At 46.1% G+C, this 13,770-nt stretch overlaps 1 protein-coding gene across 1 annotated transcript in view; it reads left to right on the forward strand.

Annotated features, from left to right (window-relative positions):
* LOC126527524 (uncharacterized) overlaps positions 1–13,770 on the forward strand; it is a 106,207-nt gene that overhangs the window by 22,985 nt on the left and 69,452 nt on the right. Inside the window, exon 2 of the mRNA XM_072284478.1 lies at positions 2,096–2,551. Coding sequence (XP_072140579.1) covers positions 2,119–2,551 — 433 coding nt within the window. The 5' untranslated portion in view covers positions 2,096–2,118. The remainder of the gene's footprint in view (positions 1–2,095; positions 2,552–13,770) is intronic.

Here is a 13,770-nt window from a genome sequence, read left to right on the forward strand (position 1 = left end):
CAACTCGATTTTCCGCCACACACTGCACTGAATTTGTTGGAGTTGGTTGCATTTAAATGCGTTAAAACCTATCAACGGCAATGAGTACGTTTCCGAGTTAGGCCATAATTTCTCCCAACATTTTTAAGTTTCAACAGGGACTTGATATTTTTAAGTTCAGAAGATAAGATAGAGAGACAGAGAGGTCGACCTGAGCTAGTGCGCTCTAGTCTGCTACTCTGCACTGGGGAAGAGGGAAGGGGAGTGAAAGTACTGGGATAGGTGGTGATAAGAGAAGTGGTCAGTGCTTATGTATATTAGACAGTGGCCCACTAGAGCCACCCGTCTAGCTTGGTGCCCTGCAGCAGCTTCAACAGCGCTTTAGTTGCCCGCATTGAAGTTGCAGTGTCAGGGCATGGGCCAAGGATAACATCCTCCGACAGTCAGTGGTTGCCTGCCAACCCTGGCCAGGGAGCTTTCCAACGTCCTCCACTCCAGAATATATGCTGGGCAATCGTAGATTATCTGTTCCAGTGTTTCAGGCATGTTGCAGTGTTCAAGATCAGGGCTGTTCCACTGGCCGATGAGGTGCGCGTAGCAACGGGTGACAGCAATGCCCAACCGAATCCTGTGTAGCAATGACGTTTCACTCCGCGTAACCTTCGGGGGCAAACAGAACTTACCGTCTGGGTCGATCATATGTAGGCGTCTGTGGATATTGTCATCGCAGGCTCTGTGTGCCTTTGTAAGCTCCTGCATGAGTGCCTTGATCACAGTGTCAGATTACGAGTAGGCAATCCGTACTTCATCAGAGGAAGAGAACGCCGATCTTGCCTTACTGTCTGCGAGTTCATTGACAATCACGCCACATGACTAGGCATCCATTGAAGAGCGATCACGTGGCCACCTAACTCACCACTGTTATGAACTTCGGCGATTTCCAGCAGGAGCAAGTATTATGGTCTTTTCTTTAAAAAGGGTTCGTAGCACTGATTTTGCATCGCATAGCACCGTCCATTTACGAGGTGTCTGCTTTCTCATAAAACGGACAGCTTCCCGCATTGCCGCAACCGTAGTTCCGCAACCATAATGTCGATTTGTGGTCTAATTGAAATAGCCGAGTAATTCCAAGTTGTGGGATATCAAATGCTGCCGTTGTGGCAGGTGGTGTGGACGAACCTTCGGTATATACTTGTACAGTCCCACTATATAACGTAAATATATGGGACAGGTTGAGCTGTTTCAATCCAATGGAAGAAATGTGGGATTTCTGCGTAATTGCGGGTATTTTGAAGCCTCACTAGTGTCCTCGGAAATGTCCGTGGACGTGTCTCAGGGAGGTTTCTCAGGGATGGAACTCACAATTAGGAAAAAAAAGAGAACGAAGCTCGATTTATACAATGTCATTTAATGTGTTTCTCAGCTGCATCTAATCTTCGAATCTTTAATTTCATGGTATTTTTAGGAGCACCACCCTGCAGAATACGTCACGTTTTTGCACATCTTTGTAAGCTCGCAATTCTGCCTCTCAATGAAATGTGCGAAAATTTTAAAAACATTTAATAACTACAAACTATAACCACTTGGATATTACGTCATTTCATGCTGGTAAAAACGTGTTTCAACACAGTTTTCCCTCGTGCCATTGCATCCTTTCCGTAAGTATTGGCCTGTGCCACTTAAGTTTTCAGCTGTTTCTGAAAATTTTAACTGCTGTGAATATTTTTTTTATTCTGTTGCGTTGTTCATTACTCGCTCCTGCTCCAACCCTGTGGCTAAGTGTAACATGCTAAAGGAAGTGAAAACTTCAAATTTAGAATGTTATTCTCCACAAACATCGCTTTGCAGAACGCCTAACACGCTCGCATAACAGTCGAGATTTCTTCTCAGCTGGAAATGTTTAAACAGTCCTCTTACGGATTCTCTCGTAACAACATTTAGATGAAAAGACGGTGGTTGTCACAATATTAATAGCTGAATGGCAGTTCAGGGCGTTTTCATCTCGTGCCAGTTCAGCAGCCGGTGCTAAGATAATTTAAACGTGAAGAAGCCGGCCTTTGCGTGCACTTCTAGGCAAAACGGTATCAAAGGAGGTTTTCGCTTGTTTCCAATGCAGGATCGACGCCATACTTTCCATCGATGCTAAGCCTAAGCCGCCTGGAATCCGAACAGACGTCGCTCCCTTGTCCCATCAACATGGCCTCGAAAGAACCCGTCTCTGTCGTCTGGTTCCACGTGGCAGACGTCAGGCTGAACTTGTCTAGTGGCTTACCTCAAAGCATGGACAGTCATCGGAAACCAAAGAAAGTTTACGCTTTGGTGGCTCCCGAACCTCCACCTACCAAAGTGCTGGGAGCGACCGTTGGACTAGTGGATGGTGCTCACTGGAAGCAACCACCGTGGATCGGCAGGGCGTTCTTTTCACTGCTCAGTGATCCACCCGCTTTGCTTCTGAATCGGCTGGATCGCTCCGACACCGGAAGTTACGTGTGCAATGTTTCGTACAACGGTGACAACGTAACCGACGCGGATGTGACCATAACGGAGGCTGTCGTGGATCTGTTTATAGCAGGTGAGTAACTTTGTCAGTTCACTGGATTTCAAATGCGTGAATAAGCAATCTTTATGTTTCTAAAGAAAACATGTATACAATGGACAAAAAGTAAACACCGGCTACGTGCCCCATTTTCTTTTTCGCTGCTCTCAACAACGCTCTTTGGCAATAAATGTAATGACAACTTGGCCTCACACTTTCATTGGACCTTCTGTTAAATTTCCCGCTTTATATATATATATATATATATATATATATATATATATATATATATATAAAGAGTAATGACGTGACCAAATACACAAGTAACATTATTTTCAGGCATTTCAATGCGTACGTCCTTAACTTGTGGTACAGCTGGTGGGAGCTCCACGCATTAATCTCACAATCGTGATCGTTTATGTGTAGTGGGCGCGGATCAGTGTCCCTGTGTTTTGCTTCCCAAGCTCCTTCACGCCATTTGCGGAGCCTGCGTGTAGATTTCGGGGACACCATAGTCGGACAACCGTGTAATTTCGGCAACGCATTACATTTTTGTAAGCGTTATTAATTATGAAGTCTGAATTTGATGAATTATGTCGTCTATGGCAGGGCGAGTTTTAGAATATGAACCCTCCCGCTCGAATCGACAGACATGCCGCAGAGCTACGCCTGTCTGAATGGTGAGCAAGAGGGTAAATTTAGCTCCGATTGTGTCATGCGTGGCGCCAGAACAATGCCCTCTGTGCCGACGGCACACGAATGATAGAGTAATATATTCTTTCCTCTACACAACGATATAACATAAAGTGCGTGGGTAGTAGGGCCGCAAAGACATAGTGATGTTAGGGTTACATGTATTCGTTACATTTTATTACGTGCAGTTTTTGCTAACCGAAGCGAAAAACCTTTCACGTCGATATAGAGAAGCTGCGTCTTAACGCAACCTTTACTGGAGCACCTATTAAGCCAGTCTTCTAAAATTTCGTTTCTATTCGTCTTATAACTCAGAAATTCTAAATAAGTATGTTATTCCACATTTATAAAGCAAGTAAGAGAGTTGGCAGTAATGAGGTGGGGAGAAGACCTGAAACGACACGTACCTGTTCGTTGTATGAGACCACGACGCGCACTTCCCTCATCAAGATATGCCACAACGTAGCCAAATAATTCTAATCATTTCGGAGGACATTCCGTTTCGGTATATTGATAGTGTAGAACATTGTTACTTGGCAGTCCAGAAGTTAGAAAGCTATGTGACCATGGAGATGGAGGCCAGCACGTAGGCACAAAAGCACTTCATCGTCCTCAGTGCGGCGGCCGCTAACTACGTTCGCTAATGCCACGTGACAATATTTCTAGTGCTTTACCAATGACTGCACACTTCCCGGGTCAACAGTTCTGCAGCCTTACTTAACAGTAGCCATTGACTGCGTCCACTTACGGAAATTGATTTCGGCAATGCCTGTGCTGCCCCGCTCAACAGCGTGTTGCTTTGGTCGAGGATTCGCGAGGTGCTTAAACATTTACATGAACGTAACTCCAAACTATTGATTCCTCTGGTACGTCTTCAATTCATAGAGAGGTTTAGCGTACTGCTACTGGCTCCTGAATAACCACTGCTGTATCCGACAGCTTTGTGCCTGCGAAGAGTGAGCCAGGTGCATCAGTGATGTGGCTCCAGCGGCACCAGATAGCCGAAGTAGGAGCCGTTTACTAAAGCTCCCTAATGTAAAACGTGTTCCTCATTGTATGAGTCTATCGGAAACGAAGGTGGGGACAATATTTTTTCTCGTTATTTCTTCGTTTTGGTCCTCTTACGCATACTGAATCCACGCGTCACAGCCAGCCGAGAAATCTACGTTCATAATTAATAACGCTTCACGCTCTATGGATACATATTGGATCGTGAGCTTCAGTGCATTTGGAAGGATCCTTATTAGCAGTGACTGACTGCGATCCCTCAATGCTAATTTCCAGCTTTAAACAGGGTTAACTGTGCCTTTAATCCCCATTACAATTTCATCAACCTGGCCGGACTTTAAACGCGCGATGTTCGGATGATGGCCTCGTTGCCACGAATGCTCCAGTCACCGAGTCACCCTGATCCGTAAACGTGACCTGGGCGTATAGGGGCTTTGAACGCAGGATGCCAGTAGATCCCTCGTTGCTGTAATTGCCTTAACAGTTCCGCGACAAATGTTCTCAACAAATCAAACTTATAGTGAAGATATATTTTAAAAATACTACACTTATACCTTATCATGAGATCATTATAGACCTGTCATATAGACAGCATTTCTTCCCGTGGGTCTACGCAAACTACTTTCTTAATTTTATTTAATATTTACGTGCTCTTTTACACGTCTGTTATCGCATTTATTGTTACGGACAAGAATGTCTACACTATTAAACAGTTCGAAAGCTAATAATTACGAACGGCTTCATTAAATAGATGTCAACTTTTTAGCGATAGCCGTTAAACATCTGGTGACGAGGTATATATTGGTTATATTTAGTTCAAATCCTAGCAATTAATCATCTCCAACGTTTGATAAGCCGCGAGTTGTGAGTCGCAGAAAACTTGTAGTCGGCGTCCTGCTCAGGAAGTCGTTTAGGCAAAAAGATTTTCGAACCGCACATACCCTGGCCATTCGCGTGACGCAACTAATTCACTAAAGTAATTGAATTGTTCAAGCTAAAATACGTGAAAAATTGCAGACTACGACTTGCACACAACCTACAGACATGATAGCTTTCGGATTGTAATTTGAATGCACGAGAAAGCATAATTTTGTTACGCGAAAACTCAAACGAACCCCTTTTCGAGCGTTTCTCCAATCCACAGACCGGTGACGGCGTCGGCCATTTGAGAACGCCGACGTAAATATCTCAGTCCACGCAGTGGTGCGCCCGCTTCCTTGAAACATTCCCAGATGCCGCTCGCCTCCGCCACACCTCGGCCCATGCAAGAGGCCACGCTTCGACCAGAAAGCCGCCCATCGTGCATAGCGTTCGCCGCGAGCGTTTCCCGGTAAACATTACGGTCACATAAGGTGCAGTTGCCAGGAAGCGTGAGAAGCAGTCATGGATATTTGAATGCTATCGGGTTCGACTTTTAAAGACTAAGTTTAAGCGTCCTCCACATTTTTTGTATAGCGCACACATTTTCTTACATTCTTTTCTTTGTTATTTTTGCCACTATTCAATAGAACGTTAAATCCCTCTTAAGTAGTTTACCAATCGATTTGTATTTTGTTCTATTTATTTTTCACCATTGCCGTTGTGTTGCCTATGTGCACAAGCAAACGCATATGCGTACGAACATGCGCACTCGCACACGCAGGTACCCAATGATGTCTTTCCGTTTTCCCACGTCTGTTTAGCTCGGCTAAGTATTAGGCATCTTCCTGCTGAGAAGTATTTGTCAGTGGCACGGTGCTTCGGGTCAGGAGGACTAGCGGGATTCTCTCTCTAAAGAAGTATGGACTGGCCTCTATTCTTATCCCCTTCGTCTGCAAAAGTATGCACATAGGTGGATGCGCATGCGAACACGCACATGCGCACGTATGTACACTTATACGCACATGCGCGCACATACATGCGCACATGCATACGCACATGCGCAAGTACATACGCATCTATGTACGCACATGCTCACATGCATACACATATGCGTAGGCACATGCGCACTCACACACGCGGGTACCCAATGATGTCTTTTCGTTCTCCCCCGTCAGTTTAGCTCAGCTTAGTATTAGGCATCTTCCTGCTGAAAGTATTTGTCAGTGGCACGGTGCTTCGGGTCAGGAGGACTAGCGGCATTTTGTCTCTAAAGAAGTATCGACTGGCCTCTATTCTTATCCCCTTCGTCTACGAAAGTACGCACATAGGTGGATGCGCATGCGCACATGCGCAAATACATGCGCACATATGTACACATATACGCATATGCGCGCACATACATGCGCACATGCCTGCGCACATACGCACGTACATATGCATCTACGTACGCAAATGCGCACACGCATATGCGTACGCACATGCGTACTCACACACGCGGGTACCCAATGATGTCTTTCCGTTTTCCCCCGTCTTCAAGTTCAGCTTAGTATCATGCATCTTCCTGCTGAGATGTATTTGTCAATGGCACGGTGCTTCGAGTCAGGAGGACTGACGGGATTCTGTCTCTAAAGAAGTATCGGCTGGCCTCTATTCTTTATCCCATTCGTCTACGAAAGTATGCACATAGGTGGATGCGCATGCGCACATGCGCACTTACATGTGCACGTATGTACACATACGCATATGCGCGCACATGCGCAGGTACATACACATCTACGTGTGCACATATACGTATACGCATATGCGTACGCACATGCGCACTCACACACGAGGGTACCCAATGATGTCTTTCCGTTTCCCATCCGTCATTTTAGCTCAGCTTAGTTGAAGGCATCTTCCTGCTGAGAAGCATTTGTCAGTGGCACGGTGCTTCGAGTCAGGAGGACTAACGGGCTTCTGTCTCTAAAGAAGTACCGACTGGCCTATATTCTTTCTCTCCTTCGTCTGGCAAAGAACGCACATATGTGCATGCGCGCGCACACACATACACATGCGCACATACATGCGCACGTGTATGTATTCAACCGAAGTCTCAGTCTCAAGGCAACTTTTCTATACGTTGTCCTGTTTCTTTCCCGGCCCCCTCGAAACTAAGACATCCCTCGTTCGGCCAGTTAGCAACAAATATATATGGATTTCTTTATCGCCGACAAAATTATAAAAAAAATTTTGAATGGCTTGATACACATTTCTATTCCTTGAACTGTATTACTGCGTAGACAGGGTACATTATTTGCGCGAGAAATCGCAAGGCGTGGTCAACTTGATACCAGAATATCACTAAATAGCACTGAAATTATTAATCAGTGCGGAACATACGGCAATTTATGAATTATAGCCGACAAATTGCGAAGTCATATTCGGTTGGAGTGAAATCTGTGGATGATAGCAGTCTCGTGATATGCGTAGCAAAGTTTGCAACGAAATGCGTTGGTGTTCATGTGATGTTTCAACTTCAGTGGACAATATGCGTTTCGTTAAAAAATTTTGTGGGGAAACAGACCATTGTTACTACAATTTCGACAGCGCTTATTTCGAAGCAGCTGCTACTTTCAAAATTGCTTTCAAATGGAAGGGCCACGCTAAATAACGGGCTTTAATTAGTAAATTGCATATGTGCACTAACGTAACTAGTCAAAAGTTGATCATTGAACTTGAATTAATTTACTCATTCATGCATTTTTAATTTCTTGAAGTAATGTGAGCATTCATCCTCACATTACTTAGTATTTATTTCATGCAGCCCAAACAGTAGGTTTGAAATGAATGCCACACATATTTTTCTCAAATAACGTTAGCATAAGAATTAAAGGGGATTTGTAAAATGTTGCGTCATAGTTACATCCTGAAGCAGGAGTAAAAGATGGCATCGCTGCGAAAGCAGAGCCAACTTTCAGTCTAAAGAACGCGCGATGATAGGTACTATTAGAGAGCTGACAAATCTTCAAGTGCGCTGGTGTATATCATTACGGTAAGGGCAAAGCGAACTTCCTCCATAGTAAGTAGCTGGCGTGTTAGAAGCTCATTAGAACTTTCGCATACGACTAAGGCTGAGAACCCCAAGGGCCACATTGTAAACGACCAAGAGGCAGCTCGTCGGGGAAAAAAAAATCAACAAATCGCTAGGGGCATTGAATATAAGAAAGCATACATCTCAGAGTCTAGATTTACGAGCATAATACAGTTGCTCCTCTTTTTGTATGGTTAGTTGCTCTTACTGGGTTTTCTCTATGTACACTTTTTCCTTGTCAATACGTACTTTCTCGCTTACTTTCTTTGACATTAGCTACTCCGTCTAGGAAAAAAAAAAATATTTCCTGCCCCACTTCAGGCTGGTTTGTGGCACGTTTTATATCTTACGCGAACTTCGCGATCATATTTTTTTTCTCCTTCTCAAAGGCCACATAGTTCCGCTCGACATTAAAAATGTTGCTGCCATTTCAAACTTACATCATTCTCTCAAGCTGGCATATCTCCCGTATAACTGAGTAAAAAAATGTTCGGGAGGAATACTCGCTGCCTTCAGGTTCTCTTCACACGAGAGGGCTCTTTTTATATGGAACGATAACAAAAACGCTACAGAAATTCTAAGAATTGTCTACTAATACGTGAGCATGCTTTGACTCAGCGGCTACTTCGCTGTTATTCACGTATTTAACTAGGTTGTGCATGTCTTCCAATCGCTACCAATCATCTACTATTACTACCATAACGATTACATTTGTTAACTTGGCCACTTATGCATATATTTTGCAAATATATCGAATGAGCCTAAACGCAGTCACAACTGGCCTTTCTTTGCCACACCGCAGCTTTGTTTTATGTTCCTTTATTCTTCCTTTTTTTTGCTACGACCTTGGCAGTGACGTAACCGTTTTTTTTTTCGAATGCTACCAGTTATCTACTGTTACACTATTATAACGTATACATGTGTGAACTTCTCTATATTACTTCTTTGTTACGACCTTGATGCGTCGACAGCAGCGTAACCGGCTTTTTTATTTTACAGCGAGAAGCTGTATATGGCTAACCGATTGCTCCGTCCATTTGTCGCCTGTACACCGAAAACTTCTCCGGCACGACCCCATGCGCATGCGCTAAAGGAAAAAAAAGAGAGGCGTGCGATTGACTGTGCCAGTAGTGACGTCGCTGCTCTCCGTCGCAGCCGAGCGTGCACACAGCAGTTTCTCTCCACCTCCGAAATGGGTAGGCCACGCGCCATACATACTCCTGAGGAGCAGGCAGCTTTCGATCAGCAACGCCGCCAGCAGAACCGGGAACGGGCTGGGCTACGCCAGGCCAATTCTGCAGCCCGGGCACAAGAAGAGGCTCGTGTAGCCGAGCGCAAGCAGCAAATGCGTACCGAGGATACGGCAGCCTACCAAGCGGTCGTTTAATCAACCGTGGTGATTAACCCAGTGATAAACACTGGGGCCACATGTCTCAGCTTCACTGGCTAACCACCTGTACGGAGTGCTTGATTGGCAAATTTTTAATTTTATTTCTCTAATGCTGCCAATCATTCACTACTACGCTATGACAGTTACATGTGCTAACTTGGCCAATTGTGCATATATTTTGGAGATAGAAGGCGTCACGGAAGGGCCAGAATTTGCTGGGCTACTCGCCCAAGAATTCTTACGCATTAAAAACAGTCGCATCTAGGCCTCTATCAGTTTTTCAGATAGATTACGTGGCCATGGGCGAACATTGACAGTTAAAATTTTTTTATAGTTTTTCCGCCAATTGACTAAGCTAGGTCCATTAACTTTTTCAATTGCTGGCTTTAAGGCAGGTGTTGTGATTTCTAAATTTACCTCGAGTAGTAGGTGAGTCATGTGGGCTTGGCATAAATCCGAAGATTACAGCATAAATTACAAGGTTAAACACAAAATTTACGTTCAACTTGCAATATCCCTCTCAGCTAAGACAGAATGAAATAGTACGATAACTTGTAATTGTTACCATCATTATCCTTTGTATTTTTGTTATCTTTATTTAAGACCCATTGCGGACTACTACATGAGGGAGGGCATCAAGAAGTCTAGTATGTACTCGTATTTTTACTAATAATATACACAGTTATACTATTGAAGCCATCGTAGCGCGAAGAAACACGGGACAGGACTACACCGGCGCCAGTGCCCGTGGTGTCCGGTCTTCTTCTTTGTCGGTGTTTCTTTGCGCTACAGTGGCTTCAAGGCGTATTAACCCACTCGCCCAAGAAGAAGTTTTACATTTAAACTCGCAAACAACGAAACTGCCCACCAAAGATGGACCTCGTTATATTCGCGGAAGTGCCCGAAGGACGCGCTTAATTTGCCTAGAAGACTGCTGTTGTCATGGCGGGCTCTGTCTAGAAATGCAGGCACACAATCAATGTAGTCATAAAAACGACTTGCAGTGAATGCACACATCCACTTGCCAGATCCGCTGAAAGCGTAAGATATTGTTATGGTCGTCGTGATCATCAGCATCATGATAATCATCATCGTCGTCTTCGTTTGTTTTTCCTTAAACGCTCCTTGCGGGAAATTACTTCATCGTCATCACTAAGGGGCACTGGGCAAGAAATAGCAGATACAATGACCCCCACGTTATCGTGCTCTTGGCTATTTCAGATGCTCGAGATCGGGGACTACTGCTGGTCTTCTTATATACTATAATGCCTACAATATTTGCCATTTGCCATTCTTAGGCATCGCTGGACGGAGAGTAGCAGTACCTCGCCCTTGTGTAACACCCTGTCACGGAATATTTTTTTCTCTTATCTGTACGTGTAATATACATATAATGTGTACCCTCAGTAGAGGTGCGTCTGGCATTTAGAAAGGAGCAGTCGATGGTCCGCTTCGCATAATGTACTTACGAAATCGAGCGAGTTTTTTAAGCCACTCATGTGCGCTGTGATTTCCGGTAGTCTTTTATGATGCGTTGATCTTGGCTAAGCGCAGCCTCCGAAGTTGAGCAGATAATTAGATTCCCGGGGAGCGTAGACGCGTGACCTGGTTCCCGAGCTCGGTGCAGATACTGGAATCTCTTTACAGCTCGCCGCACTTGTGGGTTGAGTAACGCTCTATCTTTTCGGCGTCATTCGCAACTCGACTTGACGTCAGGTGCTACCGTATATACTTGCCCACTTCGGAAAGACTTATATACTTGCGTCCCTCCCTTTCCTCCTTGGTTTCTCCCGCGCTTCCCGGTCCCGTTTTATATTCAACGCCATGATGCATTAAAGTGCGCTGTTCGTATACCTTCGCTGGCCTTCTGTGGGGCGCTATAATTAGCCATGTCCCCTTGAGGCCAAACACACTCCCTGAGCACAAAATCTCTTCAAGTCGGTTCCCGTTGCCCGCCGGTACGTTACGAATACGAGAAGAAAGCCTTTCATTGCTATAGCAATCATGCCGACACTTCGGCCAAACTTGCGGCGTCAGCGTCATGCGCGTATAAAGGTAGGGCCAAGGATAGGGATCCTTGGACCGCGAAACATGGGGGATAAAAGAAATAATGATAGAGTTGGCTGTTAAGGCTGCGACGGCGCCTGGCGGTGGAAAGATCCTGGCTAGACGGGCACTGGTTAAAGCACTATAACAAAGAGGGACTCGGGGATTATCACGCGTTCTATTGATCAGGCGGAAAGATAAATGATGCGGTTGAAATAGGAGCCATCAATAGCTTCGGTTGAAAATGAAATGGAATTTTCGAAACGGGTGCTTGTTAAAGAAAAAAAAAACGAAGCACATATGTCTTAAGCGCACATGTGTACGCGGAAAGTGAGCTGTACAGAAAAACTGCGCGTAAATTTCCCTCAGTGTACGGTTTGCTTCCCTCAAATGTCTTCTCCTTTGAACCACGTGTAACAGACACAAGTCCCAACGTGAACAAAATACTTCCGGAGTTCGCGCATCACCTCATTACCTTGACTGTCTATATTTCTTGCGTGTCGCTAACCTCTCCCTTTTACGTCATCAGACAGCGCGCCCAGCCGGGAGGATAAACATCGGCACCGTGAAGTCAGGCTCCCCAACCACTTCCCGTCACCTGAAACCGGCGCCGCGTTGCGGCGTGTACCGAGCCACGGCCGATCTAGAGCACGCATGGACGCGACAAGCACGCTCCATACTGTCCCCGACTGGGATTATCGCAACTTCCCGGAGGGCGTGCACCTGAAGTGGAGGAATGTGAGCGGTAAATTCGATCAAGGCTGCATGTAGGTGGACACCCGGAGTTGCCAAGATCGCGGCAATGCGGAAACATGAAGACCGACGCCAAGAGGAAACGACCCGACGGGACCCCGAATTTCGGCAGCAGGACGCGAACGGACATCGTCCCTAGTTCGAGGATGTGTTAACGCCCTTACAAGAATGAGCCTTTCTTCGTGTAATGTTCTGATACATTTGGTTTCGCAATAGTCGCTGTAGCGGTAAATATGCATCGCAATTTTTTATTGCGATAGCAAATATATGGCCATTCCAGGCGCATTTCCGCCGTCGCGGTGACCTTCCGTGTGAGTGAAAGCGCGTCAGGGTGAGCCGACGGACGGTGGTTCAGTCTCGCGTGGGCGATCGACGAACGCGGCCCGAACGCGTGCCCTCTCCTGTGGCTTGCGAGGCAGTGGAGGAGGGAGGCGAGGGAGGAGGGACATGCTTCTCCGTCGGCTGCTGCGGTGCCTCGATGTCCTCCTCGCCCGCTGCAATTTGTGAATGAATGAATGAACTTTATTCCCCTTTTAAGAAAGGGGAGGAGCCGGGGGGGAGAGAGGGAGGTCTAAGTACTCCAGTCCCAGCAGGCGTCCATCACCACATTATGTGGCTAGAAGTCCGTCTACCAGTCGTGGTAGGCCTCCGCTACCTCCTCAGCCCACCTCAGGACTCGGTCCTGTAGGGTGGGATCGGAGCTGCGCAGGGCAGTCTCCCACAGCTCCTCGCTACTAATTAATGGTTTGAGCTTGCGGGGGGGAGTTTTGAAGGGGCACTGCCACATGATATGGGAGAGATCTGCTATGGGGACAGGGCAAAAGCGACACTTGGGTGTCGGGTATGTGGCGGGAAAGAATAAGTGCAAAGTGCGCGGGGTAAGAAAGGTGCGAGTTTGTAGTTGTCGCCACAGTATTTCTCTCTGGCGCGTTCTAGACACACAGAGATGGATACAATAGGCGTTGGTTTCTGTAATGTGTGCAAATTTCATGGAATGTGACGAGTGTGTCTTTATTGGTGTGTTGTTGGGAGTCATTGGGTGTTAGAGTTAGGCCCATATTTGCGGCCACTCGGTCCGTGAATCCTCGAGCAGCGGCATAAGCCATTTCGTTCCCATGGAGTCCTTGATGTGCTGGAGCCCATACGAGAGCGATGTCTTTTTCTGGTGGGTGAGCTACAAGCAGAGAGTGCGCGAGGTTGTTAATGTAGCCGTTACTGAAGTTCCGGATAGCAGTTTTAGAGTCACTAATAATGACGTCGCAATCGGGTAGCCCCGATGCAAGTGCAATGGCGGCCTCTTCCGCGTCACCCGCCGAGGTGGTCTTGACAGATGCTGAACAAACAGTGTTGCCCTGGTTGTCTACGACCGCTATAGCATAACGATGTTTAGGGGTGTAGGCTGCAGCGTCCACATAGTACACTCCTTCAGCCTGT

The sequence above is a fragment of the Dermacentor andersoni genome, chromosome 9, assembly GCF_023375885.2.
Source record: "Dermacentor andersoni chromosome 9, qqDerAnde1_hic_scaffold, whole genome shotgun sequence".
Classification (NCBI taxonomy): Eukaryota; Metazoa; Arthropoda; class Arachnida; order Ixodida; family Ixodidae; genus Dermacentor; species Dermacentor andersoni.